Source organism: Artibeus jamaicensis, unplaced genomic scaffold (genome assembly GCF_021234435.1).
Source record: "Artibeus jamaicensis isolate MK-2021 breed Jamaican fruit bat unplaced genomic scaffold, CSHL_Jam_final contig_519, whole genome shotgun sequence".
Classification (NCBI taxonomy): Eukaryota; Metazoa; Chordata; class Mammalia; order Chiroptera; family Phyllostomidae; genus Artibeus; species Artibeus jamaicensis.
Genome location: NW_026521871.1, coordinates 52,467,118 through 52,486,698, shown reverse-complemented (window position 1 = coordinate 52,486,698; position 19,581 = coordinate 52,467,118). Strand labels below are relative to the sequence as shown.

The following is a 19,581-nucleotide window of genomic DNA, read 5'->3' as shown; positions in this document are numbered from 1 at the left end:
CTGCGGACCCAGAGCAGCAGTGCCAGGCTCTGGCTGGCATCGTAGCCTCCCCAGGGCCCGCCCAGCCTTCCTGATGTGGCAGGCCAGGGCCCGGGAACCTGCATTTCTGCCCACTGCTGGTCCAGGGGCTACAGCTGGGGAAGCACTTGACTAAGCTATTTCATGTTACATCACAGACATCATAACTGCTTTTAGATGATATATATTAATATTATAAGAAACTATCACTAGTATTTTATTCTTTTTCTTTCTCAGCCCTATTTTTTGTTGTTTATGTATATATTTTAATCCTCACCCAAGGATATATATGTTTTTTACTGCTTTTAGAGAAGGAGGAAGGAAGAGAGAGAGAGAAACATCTATCGGTTGCCCCTCGTAGGCGCCCTGACCAGGGATTGAACCTTCTGGTGCGTGAGGCGACACGTCAGCAAACTTAGCCACCCGGCCAGGGCACATCACTGGTAGTTTAGGTCACAGCATTAGTTACTGTCAAAATATCTACACAAAAGGAACTACAAATACACGTGTCAGGAAAGTTACGTAGCGGTGTCTAAAACAAACCCCACGACCACTTCAAAGGCACAGCCGTACACGACACAGCTCTCCCGGTGTGCACTTTATTCCCCTAAGGGTTCGCTTTACGGAATTTTGCCCGGTATCAGGCACACTTTTTGCCCAAATTTTTGAGGGAAAATAAAGAACGGGCGTTGCACATGGGTATAATGGACATACACCATGGGTATAACGCACCCAAAGATGCAGGCGCACATTATACATGGCCAAATACAGTATTTATTTTTAGAGAGAAACATCGATGTGAGAGAGAAACATCAATCAATAGCCTCTCGTTCACTCCCCAACCAGGGACCAAGCCCACAGCCCACGCACGTGCCCTGACTGGGAAGTGAACACCCGGCCCACTGAGCCCCACAGCTCTAGGCGCTGAAGTGCAGCCCCCACCAACCCCATTCAGATGTCCTGAGTCCCCACCAACCCCGTTCAGATGTCCTGAGTCCCTACCAACCCCACTCAGATGTCCTGAGTCCCCACCAACCCCACTCAGATGTCCTGTGTGGGGGCAGAACCCAGGGACACCGTGGGGGGGCAGCACCTGAATGGGGCCCCAGGGAGGTTCAGCCAGGCGGAGAAGTGCTGGCCCAAGGACTCAGGGGGAGGGTGAAGGCCAGGGTGCCTCAGGCCGCATCTCCAAAGCACAACGTGACCAGGCACAGGCCGGAATGGGATGCCCGGAGCACTGAGTATCGCTCAACAGAGACACTTAAATCTCAGGTGCTCACGAACTCACTAAGAGAATGTGGAGAGAGAACCAGTCAAGACTGTGTGGGCTCAGCTCTTAGGCAATTTTGCTCTCAATCGATCAAAGGTTGTAAGTACTATATTAATCTATTAACAGCACTTATTTGACCAACAGGTGGTTGGTTAAACAAACTATGCGTCCATAATAGAATAGTCTGCAGTCCTTAAAAATAAATAACATGGGCCCTGGCTGGTGTAGCTCAGTGGACTGAGTGCAGGCTGCGAACCAAAGGGTCGCAGGTTCGATTCCCAGTCAGGGCACATGCCTAGGTTGCAGGCCAGGTCCCCAGTGGGGGCCACACAGGAGGCAACCACACAGTGATGTTTCTCTCTCTCTTTTTCTCCCTCCCTTCCCCTCTCTAAAAATAAGTAAATAAAAATCTTTAAAATAAGTAAATAACATGGGAAAATGTTTATACTGCTGAGAAAAACACTACAAAAAATGTACACCTCACGTTGAAAAACATCACTCACAATTATAAAGATTAAAACATCAAAAAGTTAAGAGCAGTCCGTGAGTCTGTGTGTCTCTGGGAGGGCAGGACAGTAAACCTCTCCCTCCTTCCGCCTCCCTGTGTTTCCTTTGATCCCTATGTATTACTCTGGCATAAGAAAAAGTTTTAAAACTCTTGAGAAGAAAACATTTATGAAGCCACTGAGTGTGTATTTTCCTCTGGTCACATCGGGGACCAATCTCGTCTGCCCGTGTCACTCAAGGACCTGAACCGGGAAACGCCAAGCTGCGCAGACTCAGAAGCTCAGTCTGTCGCACGAGCAAGGCCCAGCACACTTCCAAAACCCGGACGCGGGGACGTGGACCAGGAGCAGACTCACCGGCCATCAGCAGACAGATGATGCACATCGAGAAGGCCACCACCATGATAATGGGCAACTGCAGAGAGAGCGGAGAGAGACCGCTGGTGAGGGTGCGGACCGGCGGCTGCAGCGCCCGCTGCGCGCGCCTTCCCTGAAAGAGTGGTGCCTCCACAGTCTAACACGCCAACAGCTTTTTCAAGAGGACGTCACTATTAGGGGCTCCATCGCGACCCCCCGAATCTCACACTGGCCACATGACCAGGTCTGAGAAGCAAGACTCGGCCGCAGACCGAGCATTAGGAGGAGGAGGCCGCGCAGGCGCACACAGGACACAGCCTCTCCTGCTCCGGCCGCTCTGCCCCCGAAGGGCCTGGGACAGGCTCCTGCAGAGGCCGGTGAACCAGGAGTCAGAGACGAGGAGGGGCAGCACGGCCACGAGGGCGCACCGAGGCTCCCCGCTCTTCGCCTTCCTGGGCTTGGCAGGCGCATTTTTTTTTTTAAATACAAATGGAAGGTTTGTGGCAACCCTGTGTCAAGCAAGTCTATTAGGGCCATTTTTCTTACAGGCTCAGATATGGTTGGCGTTTTCCAGCAGTGACGCGCTTTTTAATTGAGATATGTACGTTCACAGACCACAGTCTAGTGCACACTTTACGTGCACCACAAAACCAAGACACTCGTGCGGCTCCCTCCAATGCAACACCTGCTGAAACCGAACCTGCAGCATCTTCCAAGACTCGAGTTTGCCTCCAACGGCCCCTGACTGTGAGGGGGGTGGAGTCTTCCTGGAATAGGACACCTCCCACATTCCCTTTGCTGCATGTCTTCACATTAAAGGGATGTGTGACGGAAGGTGAAATCCGGAAGAACACAGATGCTCCTAAGTGCTCCCCCACCCTCCCAGACCTTCTCCGAGGGGGGCCTGAGTACGGACACTCCATTCAGAACTGTCTGAATCAAGGGGAAATGGCCCTGCCCGCGCCTTCAGATACAGCCCTTTTACAGCTTGAAAAACATAAAGGTTTCTTACAGCCAGGAACTTCAAATCCCTTGGAACACTTAAGGGACTATGAGAATCTAATTCATCCACTGAATAGTTCCCAAGAAATAAGTCTATGGCATCCTAGAACAGAAACAAAGAAGATTATTAACATCAAGTTAGCAGTGATGACGTCACTGGGGAACAGTGTCAGGGCTTGGCGGGCCACCTGATGACCGATGACGAGCATCGAGTCCAAACTCACCTGTCTAAAGCCATCAGAAAAGTTGTTCTTGTAATACCGCAGCAGCGAGTTCCAGCCATCCTTTAAAAGTCCCAGCTGAGTTCTCTTCCCGGTTCTGGTTGGAAGAGGTTAAGTTCTAAGTTATGTGCAGATTTCCATATTAAATTCTCATACTGCTTTATAGTGTGCAAAAAATGGCCAATGAGTACATGGTATGGAGAGAAGGGAGCTACAGATTTTAGCAATCAGCCCTGAAAGTGTGAAGGAGGCACCTCACGAAAGAAACCAGTAAGCAGGCCCAAGAAATGTGTTCCCTTTGTAAAATACAACCAAAGCAGGAACAGGGAGGAAAAACATGCCGTTTCAGGTGCCAAGAAAGGCAGGAAACAAGAAGAGAACCTGGACCTTCACCCAGCTCCAGGTGAAGTGGTTTGGAATAGCAGAAAGACTGAGGGGTCTTACTTGGCTCCCAGGAAACCCACGGGCAGAAAAAGGCCCAACCGCACCTGTAACAGTCCAAACCGTCCCCGCCTCTCACTGCCCTGTGCAGCCGAGGGAAGCAGCCTCAGAACCCCTGGGTGCTTTTGGGAGGCGCAGACCTCGGGCCCGGCCCCCACCCTGACCTGTTGAACCTGACTGGGGTGACCTGGGTGCACCGACAGCTGGGAGGAACTGGAAAGCCATGGTTCTCGGCCGTCTGTGCACCCGAATCGCCAGGGAGGGGAAGGGCCCACCCCCCGGCAATCCCGGCCCAGGGCTCCCCCCTGGCGGCCGCCCCAGGACAGCGAGCTGTCTGTCTGCTAGGCCATGCTGTTTCCGAAGCCAGCTTGCCTGGTAAAGTCGGTCTTCAAGGCACCGGTCCCTGCGTACTGTTTGGCACAAGCGTTTGCGTTGTCAGCCCAGGCTGTGAAAAGAAGTAACTAACAATCAGCTGACCACGAGGAAATGAGCATCAGAGCTCTAAGTCTAAACTATTCATTTTCAATAAAATACATTTTTTACAAAAGGGAAAATGGGACAACTGTAATAGCGTAATCAATAACATATAATACTAATTTATTTCAAAATCTGAGTGAGTTTGCCTCTGTTAAAGACACCTACCGTTTTTGTAAACCTTCTCAAATTCGTCTTGTTCCTCAATCTTCTGTCCCACATGCAGAACACCCAGTCTCTGAAAGAAGGACGACCCCCATGTTCACGTGCGGCAGATTCAGTGCCCAGGTTTCGCACAAAAAGGAGATAGCCCTCAGCTCCTTTCCCGGCTCCTGGCTGCCCCGGGGGGCCTCGCCAGTCGTAAAGGAGGTGCAAATAAACACAACCTCTAGGTACTACTTTGTATTATTAAAGTAGAAAAAAAGTTTCAAGTCAACACACGTAGTGCTGGCAAGAGGTCAGTGAAACAGAATCACTCACTGCTGGCTGATGTCGGCATAAACCAACAGGATGCTCTGGAAAATTATATATATATGTGTATAGACATGTTATAGACATGTATCTATACATCTATATAGACACACATTCCCTTTGACCCAGTAACTGAGCTTCTAGGAATTAGCCAGAAGGAAACACTCCAAGTTAAAAGTAACACACACAGACTCTACAGTGTTATGTATAAACAAAAAGTGCAGTGACCTGAAGGGCTCAGTGGACTGCAGTACAACCGAATGCGACGCCTGAAAACCGTGGCCCCACCCAGTGCCGGAGGACACAGTGCAGGGGGGCCGCCGTGGATGGCAAGACATGGAAACAAAATGAGTGGGGCTGGGGCAAGGGCAACGCGGATGACTGTGTCACTGGTTTCTAGGGACGAGGCTTCTTCAGTTTCTGGCTGTGTGTTTAAGGAGAGACCAAGAAGCCGCACCTGCAGCTGGGCCTGCAGCGAGCGCCGCGCCAGCAGGCTCTGGATCACGTTGGTCCGGTCCAGGCAGTCCATGCAGTTGCTGCGGAACACACCCTCCTGGGTCGCCACCACCTTGCCTGACGAGTCCACTAGAAAATAACTAAAACACATTTGTATAAACACTCTCATAAAAGTCAGTTACATCTGCTAGGGAGGTACTCTTGTAACACAGGTCTCGAACAGCAACATTGTTAAAACCAGTGAATTAAAAGGTCAGAGAGGAAATGCACGGTCCAGGTGTACTCGATTACCAGGTGTACTCGATTACCACGGACCAAAAACACAGCTGAGGAAAAGCAGACCCTGCGTCACAGGCCACCCCACCGGCCACAGGAAGCAGCAGAGGGGCGCACTCGACTAGAACTGCGTCACGACCCAGTGCAACACAGAGACGCCAGTGATACTATCCTTCCAAAGACTAGGAAGGCTAATGGCACAGATCTGCGATAGAATGTTTAGTGAAAAAAATAAAATAGTAGCAAATAACTTTGTTACGTAAAAAATTGTAAATGAGTGAAAGATAATTTATAAAAACACAGAAATACCCTGTTGTGGGTCATTTTTAAGGACTCAAAAAAATCATCAATTTCAAAGAACCTATGCACCATAATGTAAATAGCAGCACAATTTACAATAGCCAAGAGTTGGAAGCAACCTAGGTGCCCGTCAGTAAATGAATGGATCAAAAAATTATGGTACATATACACAATGGAATTCTATGCAGCGGAGAGAAAGAAGGAGCTCCTACCCTTTGCAACAACATGGATGGAACTGGAAAGCATTATGCTGAGTGAAATAGGCCAGGTGTTGAAAGACAAGTACCATATGATCCCACCTTTAACAGGAAGCTAAACAACAGAACAAGCAAGCAGAATAAAAACAAAAGACACTGAAATAGAGAACAAGTGGGCAGTGACCAGAGGGGAGAGGGGAGGGAATTTAAGGGGGAAAAGGGGAGGGATTTGGAGGAACAAGTATGAAGGTCACAAGGACAAGAACTAAGGGGGGTGGAAATGGGAGGGAGGTGGGGAGCACAGGGTGGGTTGGGCTGGGATGGGAGAAATAGACAGATAACTGTACTTGAAAAATAAGTAAATAAAGTTTTTTAAAAAATAAAAATTTAAAAAAAAAAAAAAGAAAGGACTTAAAAAAATATTTTTAGCTCTGGCCAGTGTGGCTCAGTTGGGCATCAGACCACAAACCAAAAAGCTGTGGGTTCCATTCCCGGTCAGGGCAGAAGCTTGGGTTGCAGGTTTGGTCTCAGGTCAGGGTGCCTTCAAAAGGCAACCAATCAACGTTTCTCCCTTCCTTCCCCTCTCTAAAAAATTTTTTTAAATCATGACGCCTCAACTTTTCAACAAAAGAAAACCCTAGAAATAACAGTGCAGACAAGCGCTGTCCACCCAGGGACCTGTGTCTGTAAGTCTGCGAGTAACGAAGCCACATGGTGGACAGACACGGACACGGGGAGACGGAGGGGGGGCAGCTCACCTCAGCTCGTCCTGCATCTCTGCTACCTGATCCAGCAGGATACTTAGTCGGTCCCACCTCATGTTCTTACATTCCTTGTGGAAGTCAAAGGCGATGTACCTACGGAAAGGAGAGATACTCAAAACCGACCAGGACTGAGTGTTCGTTCCCCTTCTCCCGGTAACACTTGCACCACCGACCCCTCTCACCCCAGCACACAAACAGGTGACCGGGGACAGCAGGGCCGCTTCTACTCCACCCGGTGTGCCACCGTGCACACGGCCACCTTCTCCTGCTCGTTACCCTGAAGGGAAAACTGCACAGGCAGCCGGCCCCACAGGTTCCTCTGGGGCTGTGGGCAGGGGTGGCCATGGTCCACCCAGTGCTGGCGTGTGGCGCTCAGGCACAGCGGTCGGGTGTGAAACAGAGGAGCCCACTCCACCCGAGTTCCTAGCACACGCCTCTCCTCTACCCCACGTGCAAAGGATCGGGTTCTATTTTGTTGTTTTCAAATTCATTAAAACGCCCCAACCAGTCACACTCGATCCGGTTGTCCGCTGTGCCCTAGGGGGCGCGAGAGGACCGGAGGCAGGACAGTCCCCCCACTCTGGTTAGTCACCAGCCACGCTGACAAAAGCCCCACTGTACCAACACCCACACGTCACACGCGCAGGGGCAGAGAGGAGTTTCTCACTGGCCAGTGTGTAATGGGTTCTCTGCAGTTCTCTGGATTTAGGGGCACACATCTCACTGTGAGGCCACACAGCAGTGAGGTGGCCGACCACGAGCTGGAGACGCCCCGGCAGGAGGGGAAAGTCAGCCGATCCCTGAGGGTCAAGGGAGGAAGAGAGGACCCTGCGTGTTCACTTCTGCCAAGTTCCCACGCAGGGGCCAGGCTGAGTCACAGAGGAGGAGGACTGCGGGGACAGGGCATCCCCACGGCGATGTCCAGAGGGGGCGTCTGCTCTCGTGACGCCCTTGGCTCCGAGGGGCTGCAGGGGCATCAACAACGTGGGACCCTGGGCAGGTCAAGAGGGGCTCCTAGCACCTCGATTATCGCAGGGGAGAAGTCCGAAACAAAGCCAGAAATGGGTATGAAAACAGAGGTCAGCCAACTGAGAGGCGTGACCTCGGGGAGACCTGGGCGTGGGGCGGCATTTCCATGCCAGCTCCAATGGAAGTGTCGGTGTGACGGTCTCTGTGGAGTGCTCTGACCCCGAATAAGCCTCTACACTTGTCGGAAGGCTCTCAGCAGGTCACCAGCACCTAAACGTAGTTGGACCCTTAGGCTCACAGCCTCCTACAATCACACCGACATCCTCTGAGAACGCGTTATACGGCTTTATTTCGATGGCAGTCAGTGGTTTAAATGCATCACCGCCCCCCTGAACCCAGCAGCCCAGCAGCGCTGCCCCTGCCACAGCCCCAGGAAGAACCCTCGAGACACGTCAGCGGCGCCCCCACCTGCCCCCCGGCTTCCCTGGCTCACGCGTCAGAGGCCCCAGCACAGGACTCCTCTCTCTGACCACTCACCAGTCCGTGGACTAAATCAACTTCATTTTCTCCAAGTAACACAGATTAAAAGACTAAAACGTGAGCCAGCAAACTAAAAACTGAAAGTGAACACCCACTAGATAGCTGGAAGGTGACAATAACCTACCATTTGATCTCACTTTCATCCCTGCCAGAATGCACATTATGAAGTAGAAGGAATAACATACATGGTCTCACTTGCTCCTCTGCCTGGTGGTCTTTAGTGCCCCTGGAAGGCAGTGCTCACCCCCGCAGCAGGGGCCCCCACGTGCCCTGGAGCACCAGAGCACGGCTCAGACTCGGACTCCTATCCCAGGTCCTCAAAGCCAGCTGCTGTTCCCAACTCAAGACCACCCGGGAGGCAAGCGCACCCACGGGGGAGAAGCCTTAACCAGGCGGGTGCACAGGAGCCAGCACCCAAACTTTTCCCAGAACAGACAAGCCCGACTGCAAACCCGGAGATTCCGGTTTCCAAGGCTGAGGTTCTGAGGGGCACTGGGGGCACGCGCCCCGGGGGGTCCTGCGGCACGTCTGGGAGCGGCCCCTCCCTGAGCCCCCCCGAGAGTGGGCAGGCTCCACTGTGGGAGAGGGTCTGATGAGTCTGCCAGAGCTTCCAGACGCAACAGATGAATTCTTCCCAAAGGTTCGCTGTGTCGCTCCTTTTTTGTGTATGTTTAAAATTCTCCACAAGTAACCTAGACCTATTTTTTTGGAAAGTGCCCCCCCCGCCGTCTGTTCCTACTTCCCACCGGAGCATGGCCCCATGCCTGCCGCGGGGCCTGCTGCAGCAGGTCCCAAAAGGGGGCCGCCTTGCCCCCCTCTCTCCACAGGGCAAGTGCTGCTGGCTTGGAACCCTGTCTAGTGAAGGGTGATTACGTCACTGGGAACAGTGCCAAGGTGCAGCCACCCGACGACCGAAGATGAGGCACCAAAGGCTGCACGGAGTCTGTGACCGTGCCTGGGGACGTGCCCGGTGGTGTCCAGGGGGCCAGAGGGAAGGGCTGCAGCTCACGGGGTGGGTGGGGCCCCAGGAAGCGATCGTGAGGACCTGCAACTCTGCCCCGATGACCAAGTGACGCCTCGCCTCAGGACGGGGGTTTTAATAGGGACTAAAGTTTTACAGACTTCAAGTTAAAACTCCACTGTTAAGGGGCTGTTATGCAACAGAAATTATGCCAGAGAAAATTGTAGGCCAAGAAAAACATACCTTGATCTGGCATTAACAAAAAAAGTTGAAGTGCATGTTGATGAAACACACACACGAGATCTGTGCACACGTGTGTGCGTGTGAGTGCACCGCTCACCCGCACAGCCCCCCAGCGCGTGTCAGCAGGTACCTGATCATTCCATTTCCCAAGGAAGACACCATGGTTGCAAATGCTTGTTCAAGGGGCTTCTCTGAACCCTTCTGGTTAACCTGTAAAAAATGACAATCACAAGAGCTTTACGTTTCTTTAATAAGGGAGTGGCGTCGGCAGAACGGAGGACCAGGGTGCTCCGAGCCCCTGCTCCTCCACAAAACCCCTGAAAAACAGGAGCCGTCTGACCCGAAGTTAGAGGAGCTCTGGAAAACAATCGAGGGCCTACGGCAACCCAGGAAATGTCCAATCGAGAAGAACCCGCCTGTGAAATCGCAGGACGGTTCGGGGGCGTTTTGACTTGCTCTTACCCAACTCCTTCCCGGTGCAGCGGAGTCTTTGTCTTAAGCAGTGGCAACTGGTGCTCAGTTCCCCTCCTCAAACCGGGGGAGCAGCCCGGACCCTACTGCACAGCGCGGTGCCTCATTTGCTCTGACCTAAAGGACGGGCTCACCTGCCTCTGTCTCGAGTAACTGAACAGGACAGGGGAAGTGATGGACGATGCTGGGAGAAGCTATGCAGGACCGCTGACCCCCAGATGCCTAGAAGAGATGCTGAGTACAGAGACATGAAACAGACCATCTGGCCTGCACAGGACCCTGCGGAGATGTTCTTTGGGAAATCGGGGCATTAAAGAGCAGCCATGTACAAGGGCAACTTCAGAAAGCCACCTGCAGACCAGGTAAGACGCAGGCTCGGAAAGTCCTGAGAATACCTTCAATCTTCACCTTAGGCTGAACCCTAGGCTCAGAGCAAGCCTCCCAACCTGCAGAGACTGGGAGCTGATGTTCTCTCTCTTTTTTCTTTGTCTGTTTCAATTCCTGATGTTCAAGGAAATCTCAGTCAAAACATTGGCTGAACATGAGCAAAGAACAGGCTCCGGTGAGTGCACGTGGCCAGAAACAATCTCAGCAAAAACAGCCTGGAGTCTCGGAATGAGCAGCGTGCCGGAGCTTCCAGCAAGTAAAACACCACACACCACACACACACATACACATACACCCCACCCCACCCCCAACCCGTGGGTGCAGAGTTAGCCAGCGCCCCACTTTCAGCCACAACAAAGAAATTGGAGGGCGCACAATGAGACAAGGAAACAAGGCATAGTCAGTGACCGAGGGCACTCTTGCAGAAACCTCGTTAGGAAAAGGCTCTAGAAGGAACAGTCTCCCCCCACCCCACTCCTTCTCCACACGTGCGTGTTCCCTGCTGCTCTCTCTCCTGCCATCCAAGGGCCCTTCTGCCTTTGTAACTTGTTTGCTGGTCCCCTGCCCAACTGGCTCACTTTTCCTATCTCTATAACCTTTTAAATAAACTTTCTCTCATTGTTTGCAAAAAATATGCTCAGAGCTGTAATAAAAGATGGACAAAAAAATTAAAGAGAATCAGGAAAATGGTGTAGGAACAAAACAAGAATCTGAACAAAGAAACAAATTGTTGAAGGGAACCAAACGCTAAGTCTGGGGCTGAAAAGTACAGAATGGAAGTTCAAGTTCATGAAGAGTCCAAAAGCAAAACGAATCAGCAAACCTGAAGACGGGACAAGTGAACTGATCGGGTGTGAAGGGCAGAAAGGAGAGAGAATGAAGCAAAGCGAGCGGAGGCGCAGGGGGCTTCTCGCACGCCATCGCACGGACGGCGAGCTCACCATGGGGACCCCGGAAAGAGCGGCAAGAGAAGGGGGTACAGAGATCACCGCATTTTTCGGACCATAAGACGCACCTAGGTTTTAGGGAAAAACAGGAAAAAAATTTTGAGGCAAAAAAAGTGGTAAAATATTTAATAACACAAATAACATAATATTTCACCAATGTAAATGTAAAAAACTCAACAGCAGCATTAAAACCATTATTCCTCCCGAACTGGGGTTGGGGTGCGTCTCACAGTCTGAAAAATAAGGTATGTAATGAAAAAGCGGCCCCAAACCTCCCACATTTGATGAAAAATACATCTTCAAACTCAAGAGGTTGACCAACTGTAAGTGTACTAAAACCCAAAGAACCCACAGCAAACACGTTGTAATTAAAGTCTGAAATGCAGAGGGGATACTGAACTCACAAGAGAAGTGACTCATCACACACAGTAAATTCTCAACAGGATTACGTGACAGTTTCTCTGCAGAAACCTCAGGCAGTGCGGTGATAGGTGTAAAGTGCTAGAAGAACAGACCTGTCTGAAGACAACAGATGAACGAACAAGACAGACAAAAATTTACGACTCGGACAGCAGCGTGCTGGTTCCTGGAAGGAAAGCGGAACAGGCGGAGGTGGGAAAGGAGGTCCCATGTACGGTGAAGGAAGGAGATCTGACTTTGGGTGAACACAACAGAACTGAACATCACCCCAGGAAATTCAATAAAAAATTAAAAAGCGAAACAAAACACAAAAAGAACTGTCAAGCAAAAATTCTCTATTTTGCAAAATGGTCTTTCAGACCCGAGAGAACAATTAAGATAGCCGAGACAAATGAGCTGTGGGCGTTCACAATCCCTAGACCTGCCCTACAGGAAATGCTGTGGCCAGGCCTTCGGGAGGAAATGAAAGGATGCTGCGAAGTATCTCCGAAGACACAGACCAATGGCCGACAAACACGGGAAAAGACGCTCAGCGTCGCCAGGCGTCAGAGATGCACTTCAAAACCGCAAAGGCCCAGCACCTCACACCCACAAGGACGACCATAATAAAAACCAAAATACAGAAAATGACAGTGCTGGCAAGGATGTGGAGAAACTGGAGCCCTGGTGCACCGTCGGAAGGAATGCAAAGTTGTACTCTGCGCACTCAAACCTGTAGCTACAGTGTGGGTGCTCCTTAAAAAGCTACACACAGAAATTCCCGAAGGGTCGGCAACCCCACTCCTGGGTACTACAGCTGATGAAGAACTGGACGCGGGGACTCAAACGGACATGTGCCCCCAGCATCCTTTACAGTAATGGCAACGTGGAAACGATGCCCACTGACAACCAGTGGGAAACAAACCGCGGCACGCACAAACCGCGGGGGCCGAGCCTCAGAGAGGAACGGGATTTGGATACACGCCGCGACAGGAATGGACGCAGACAGAATGAACGGGCAGGAAGGATCAGACAGCGCACAGGCGGATTTATACAGGAGGTGGAACAGAGTTAGTCGGGGCTCGGGGAGCGGGATGGTAAGAAGTTTAATGAATTACTGAGCTTCGGTATGATGAGGAGTTAGAAGTGGTCAGTACGACACCATTTCTGGTTGCACAATGTATTTTTTAAAGATTTTACTTATTTTTTAGAGAAAGGGGAAGGGAGGAAGAAAGAGGTAGAGAGGTACATCAATGTACAAGAGAAACATTAATCAGTTGCTGCCCTCCACCCCCCACCCCGGACCTGGCCGGTAACCCAGGCAACATGCCCTGACTGGGAATCGAACCGATGACCTTTCAGTTCACAGGCCAGTACTCAACCCAGTGAGCCGCAGCAGCCAAGGCTGCAGGAAATTCTTAATGCCATTAACTGCACACTTAAAATGGTTAAAGTTATAGAATTTATGTTAAAAACGTCATTTTTCTTGGTTTGTTTTGCTCCCCCAGAAACAGTAAGAAACATACCAGGTTGATTATGACTTGTTTCCCATAAATAATTAATTGCGAATCAAAATGCCTTTGGAAACCATCCATCTAGAGAGGAAAAAAGAGTTACACACTTTATCAGAATACACTGTGAGAATATTCATGAGACCTTTCAAAGTATCTTCTTAACTGTCCTCGCTACAGAAACCCGTGCTCGTCCAGACAGTCCGAGCGCCGCGCACTAATGGCGGTGACGGGCCACGCGACTCCGTTGTGGCCCGGCTGCAGTGGGAGCACCACCTCGCACAGACCACACTGAGCACTCGGACGCCTCGTGGTTGCAGATCTCCCCGAAATCTGCAAAGTCCCAACGTGGGGCACCGTTCAACCGTGGCGTGGTTTTCCCATTCCTAACACGCCCCCTCCCTATACAACCATCTGGACCAGAAGGCGTCCCTGGGCCACACATCAAATACACAATGACGCGTAACCACAAAAACATCTCATAGTGTTTCAGGCAAACCTGCGACTTGGTGCTGGGCAAAGTCCACAGCCACCCAGGGGCACGCGGCCCAGGGCCGCAGGCTGGACACCCCTGAGGGGCTCACTAAGTGCCAGAACCAAGGAGAAAGGCCTCAAAGGTGAGGAATTCTGACTTGCGGGGAATAAATACATGCTCTATACGTATATGCCAACTAGCTTCTATTTTTGGCCAATAAGGAAAACCGGGAAGATACACACATGATTGGCTACTTTGTTGATCTGTGGCTGTGGTTTGTACTTGAGGTTTGGTCTCTGGGACCAGAAAACTGGTATGGATCCTCGGGTCTGAAAGAAAAGAGAGCAACGTGAACGGAAACACACATGCAGACTTGTCCTTCTCGGCCGTCACAGGCAGACACACGCCAACGACGGCCAAGGAGAAGCAAACACGGCCTTCCAGCTGAAGGCAGTGCGTGCGCACCTGCTCCTCCAGTCCCTATTTGGGGAAATGCTTTTGGAAAGGAACTTTTCTCCTCCTGATTTTATTAACACGACACCAGTACACCGTTCAGTGTTTCCCCTAAATTCTAAAATAAACCAAGTTACCTGAGTCAAAACTAACAAGTTACGCCTGTTATCCGATTTGGCGTTATAAAAATAAAACTGGAAGATGGCTGTGCTCATTCCCACGTGAATCTCCTATGTTCGGCCACCAAAGCTGCCGAGGAGCCAGTGACCCACAAGTCCTTGAGGCGGCAACGAGAGGGGGGAGGCTGCCTCGGAATCAGGGGCGAGGCAGAGGGTCCGCCGTCCTGTCAGCACCGCCCAGAGTCGGTCTGAAGGGCCGAGCTGAGGGAGGCCCCACCGCCCCTGCCCCTCCCACCCTGCGCTCGTCTTCAGGGGTTTCACTGAAGGGCAGGAAACGCCAGCCGGTGAGGGGCCAGATTAACGGGCTGCCTCTGCTTTGGGTGGGCTTTTCCCACATCGCAGACACAGATGAGACTTCAGGGAGGAGGGGAGGAGCGAGAAGTTTCAGAGCCGCGACAAAATGCTGCGGCCCAAGCAGAAGAGCCTGGCCGGCCGCCCCCCCCCGCCCGGGGCCACCTGCCTGGACGAACGAGGCTTTGCTTCCGCCGTAGTGCACGATCTGTTCCGTTTCCACAAAGTTAGCCGCGTGGCCCTCAGAATCAATCCCTCAAGTGAAAAAAAGCTCAATTAACTGTCTTCATCACATAAGAAACACATCAGAAAATTCAATTTAACTCAGAGAGAATTAAGTCAGTTCAAGTCAGTGGAAAAGCACTTACAAAAATACGCTTTAAACAATACACGATGCAGATCAGAAAGCTACGAGATGCTCGTGCAGTGTAAACAGGCTTAAAGGGTGGTATTAAGAGCCTATTAATAAATAAAGCTGGTTGTTGTTTAATGCACCCATTGTTTATACAGACACACTCCTATAATTCCCCCAAAACAGTGTTTCTCACATGTGAGACGTATTTTACAGAAAACACATTCTCAAGACTCTTGGGAGTATGTTCATAAATCCCAGTTTAAAAAAGTACTACTGTAATATTTTGAAAGTTACAACCATTAAACACAGCACCTAATGCAAACGTGGGCCATTCCGTTAACACTGTTTCATCACGATAAGCAAAATGGTCCAGCAGAGGCTCGTGACGGTCGTAATGACGTGAGCCCCGCGAACAGGAGCCCCGAGCCCGCCGCAGAAGCGCCGCTCTGAGGTCCTGGTCCTGCTCCCAGGAAGCCCTCCCAGCACCCGGCGCTCCTCCACGGTCTGGCCCCCATAACCTGTTCTCGCTGAGAAAGCTGGCTGCGCCCAGGTTAACTTTGAGTGAGTCCCTGACTCAAATCACCAAATTACCAGGAAGAAATCAGTGGATTTTTAACCGTCTGAAATATTTAACGTTATTTCTATCTGACATATTTCACAAACAAAACATTTTGAGATGTGAGGCACCAGGGTTTTTGTTGATGTGTTAACAGCAGGAGACAGGATTATTGAGTCAAATCAGTAATTGAGCACCTTCTTGGTACCTCTCAAGTTACTTGTCAGAAGCACAGACCATATACTTGGTCCTTCCCACGGTTCCGTATTTCCACTACACAATAGCATGTAGTTATTTTCAAAAGCCAGATGGAGATGGGGCGGGGGCAGAGAGAGACAGACCTCTATGAAAAGGTTTTCACAGTAAGTTGAAGACCACCAAGGTGCGAGAAATGTGCACAGCACACAAGCACTGTCTACGAGGGCGGAGAGGTCCCACCGTGGAGCACAGAACTACCTGGAAGGGTAAACGGAAGCTAACACCTGACTGGCTGGTGGGGGAAAGATTCAGCAGATGGGGCCGGAACAAGAAGTATTTTTCATTGCATTTCTTTTTATACTTTTTGATAGCTGAACTATATGAATGTATGACCTATCAAAAATTTTTATTAAGAATTATGTCTCCAGCCCTGGCTGGGAGGCTCAGTTGGTTAGAGCATCATCCCACACACCGCAAGTTCGATCACCGGCCAGGGCACACGCCTAGGCTGCGGGCTGCATCTCCAGAGGCAACCAGTCGATGCTGCTCTCTCACGGCCATGTCCCTGTCTGTCTGTCTGTCTCTCTCTCCCTCTCCTGTCAGTGAACATATCCTCGGGTGAGCATCAAGAAAACCTTATGTCTCCATCCAGGAAAACCTAGTTACAGGGGAGCTGCTAATGCTACCTCTGGTCTGCAACCTCGGCCAGGTCACTCACTCAATGTCCCTCTTCCTCTGCTCTATCGCCTACAATAAGGGAGATTAACCAAGTAATTTCCTGACCCAAAACTCCTACAATTTATCCAACGGCCCACAGGATTTTATCCCAATAGTTTGGCAAAAAAAAAAAAAAAAGGGTGAGAAACTCCTTTTCATGACAGTAACTTTTAACACAGATTTTAAAAGGTTGGTTTAAGTAACTTAGCATTTGCCAGTACAAAACCTAGAGCGCAAATGCTCAAAATGGAAATCTTCAAAGCTGAGGTCCTGAAGTCAAACGTCTGGCTTCCTGCACGCGAGGCAGCAGCCAGGAACGAGAGAGACGGACACTTTCCGGCAGGAGCCGCGGCTCCTGGAAGCGGCGCCGAGCGCAGCCCACAGCAGAGGACAGTGTCCCTTGGCACCGCAGCGTGGCTGCGGCGGCTGGAGAAAGGCACAGGAGACCTAGCTAACTACTGCAGTGCAGCAGGAGGCAAGTGTTTACTGAGGCCATCAGATGGTCATGCAAACAAATAAAACACGAGGTTACAGTCCTGTCACCGTAAAACAGGACGCTAATCAGAGCTAACGTAACCCGCTATGGCTTCGAGCCGACCAAATGAGTCCTACCTCGGACGTAGTAGCGCACGCCGGCTCTGAAACAGCTCCTCCTCGAGATGAGAATCCAATCAAAGTATTTGCCATTAATAGAACACGAGTGCATAGTAATAACTTGCCTACATTAAGGAAAATGTAACGCACAGAGAAATCCCACGTATTACTTCCAGGCGGAAGGACTCTGACAAGCTGTACATGGGGCACGAGAGAGGGGAGCTCAGGGCGGCCAAATCCGCTGGGCATCCACAGAAATCTCAGGCGTCCTGGGTCGAAACAGAACCCTGAAGACTCTGCAGCCTGCCTCCCACCTCTAGGCTCCTCCCCACCTTGGTGGGTGGCTTCCTTCCACTCACTCTGGTTGAAAATTTAGATTCGTAGTGAACTTCTCTCTTTTATACCCCATGTACAATTTGTCGGAAAATCCTGTGAGCTCCACCTGCAAAATACACCTGGAACCTGACCACCTGGACCACTGCACTGCCTCCTGATTCTGCTGTGTGCCCCCCTCGCTCTCCTCTGGCCTCTCCTCTCGCATCGCTGTCACCCAGTGGCCCCGACTCCTCACGCCAGTCCTCTACTGAGATCCCAGCACTTTCTCATCGCAGCTGGAGGGAGACGCGGCCTTCTCGGCCCGGCAAGGTCTGGGCCCAGACGCCACACTGCTCCGGCTCCAGCCCCTCGCTCCCTGCCAGCTCCCTCTGCTCCAGGTACGTGCCTGCCCCGGGGCCTTGTCCTTGCTGATCTCTGTGTATTGGAAACATGTGGCTGTACCTCTAATCAAGAAACTACATAAACAAAAACTAATTTAGAGTTTTAGATTAAGCCAAATGGATAAACTATTCTAAAATTGCCTACAAAAAAGCGTTCTGTAGATCTGACTTGATAGTATTTGTCCATTCACAATCTCCTTTGAGGGAAAGAACAATAATTGGCCCCAAACCCTTTGAGCACTAAACACACCCGCTCTTCTTTCACCCCGAGGAGAACCTGGAAAGCCCCAGGGAGGAGAAAACAACCAACCAAACCCCACGCCGCTGTGTTAAGAAGCTTCTTCCTGGGGTGTGTGGGAGGAGGACCCCGGCTTCCGCAGGCACAGCCCCGACCCCGAGCTCCCCAGCGCCCTGTGCCTCTCCCTCCAGGCCAGCTCTCGGACTCCCTATTTTATTATGATGTCTACGACAAAGGTAAGTTTTTAAAGCAAACTTCCAATGACACAGTCATTACTCATTTTGCATTTGTCCCGATCTCCCCCCTCCCCAAGCTTTTATCTACTTTTACTTTCCTGTGACTATTTCAGATGATAAGTATGATCTGTAACTGACTCTCCTCTCCAAGCTGCAGATCACCCTAGTACCTGAGTCTAAATTTCCAAGGACAGCAAGGTTTAAACTACTTTTGTTTATTGATACAAAGTCTAACAAAGGCAAAACACAGTATCCCTGTTCCTTTTTTTTAAACCACCAGCCCCGAACTCTTTAACGGAGAGAATAATTTAGTCTAGGGCATATTCTTAAAAAAAAGGGTCATTTACAACCACTATTCTAAGATTTTTATGTTAATGGGTTTTTATATGGTGTTCACAAGCAATTTCTACTAATCCTACAATACTCCTCTCATGCGATATTTGAGGCTGTCTCCACCTCTGCCTTACAACAGCCCTCCACTACAGACCGCCAGAACCCTGGAGAGCAGCCTCACGCAAGGATACAGCCGTGCAGCACCGGAAGAGCAAACCGATGGACCTGAAATGAAGACACACGTTACGCTTAGGAGTAAATATGCTTTAAAAGCAAATAGAAAGCACCCCATAAAATATATTTACACGTGAGGAAGTAATATACAAATACAACAAGGTAGTAAGCTTATGGGTAACTGAATTCTACAGGAAGCTCTGCAGTGAACTAAGCCTCCCGAGTAAAGACTCGAAGGACGTGCTGCGGCCGCCTGCACTGGCCCAGCCACGGGTGTCGGACACTGACGAAACCGCTGCAGCTGCAGAAAGCTCGCCTCCCTCCCGGGCTTTGTCTCCAACAGCTTCACTCCTCTGGGGAAAAGATACGCCCATGCTAACTGGTCACAGCTCAGACCACTTTGGCAAAAAAAGCAAAGCAAATGATAAGAAATAAAGCCACCAGGCAACTCTAGTCACCCAGATTCTGGACATGCACTTCCTAGCCGGGCCTCGTGTTTGTGCCTCATTCTGTAAACTGAGGATGGAGGAAGGCGACACCCAGGCCAGTCTCCGGGGAGGAGGGAGGGAATCCCTGTCCCACAGGAAGACAAAGGCCCAGCTCTGCACCTGCCTGGGGACTTGGTTCTGGCCCGCATTTCTCCATCCCCCAAGGCCCAGTCTCTCTTACTTGTAAAGCACACGGTGTTCTTACTCAAGTATCTGTGTTCTTACTCAAGTATCTTTTCTTTCCTTAAGGCTTCTAAGGAGATAAGAGCAGAATGGCTATTCTCCCTGTAGAATGATGTGAGAGGGAGCCCTGATCTCAGTTTGTAGGTCATCAACACAGGTTAGCTTCACCAAACCTCTGGTGATTAGGTAGCCATTTTATAGTACGTGTTCAATT

At 50.7% G+C, this 19,581-nt stretch overlaps 1 protein-coding gene across 1 annotated transcript in view; it reads right to left on the bottom strand.

The window, feature by feature from the left end:
- SACM1L (SAC1 like phosphatidylinositide phosphatase) overlaps positions 1 to 19,581 on the bottom strand; it is a 45,477-nt gene that overhangs the window by 1,889 nt on the left and 24,007 nt on the right. Inside the window, exons 7-19 of the mRNA XM_037129788.2 lie at positions 18,714 to 18,747; positions 17,018 to 17,119; positions 14,749 to 14,834; positions 13,899 to 13,985; positions 13,197 to 13,265; positions 9,597 to 9,676; positions 6,748 to 6,846; positions 5,218 to 5,356; positions 4,458 to 4,527; positions 4,188 to 4,260; positions 3,378 to 3,471; positions 3,164 to 3,256; positions 2,152 to 2,209 (exon numbers count right to left, since the gene is read on the bottom strand). Coding sequence (XP_036985683.2) covers positions 2,152 to 2,209; positions 3,164 to 3,256; positions 3,378 to 3,471; positions 4,188 to 4,260; positions 4,458 to 4,527; positions 5,218 to 5,356; positions 6,748 to 6,846; positions 9,597 to 9,676; positions 13,197 to 13,265; positions 13,899 to 13,985; positions 14,749 to 14,834; positions 17,018 to 17,119; positions 18,714 to 18,747 — 1,084 coding nt within the window. The remainder of the gene's footprint in view (positions 1 to 2,151; positions 2,210 to 3,163; positions 3,257 to 3,377; positions 3,472 to 4,187; positions 4,261 to 4,457; positions 4,528 to 5,217; positions 5,357 to 6,747; positions 6,847 to 9,596; positions 9,677 to 13,196; positions 13,266 to 13,898; positions 13,986 to 14,748; positions 14,835 to 17,017; positions 17,120 to 18,713; positions 18,748 to 19,581) is intronic.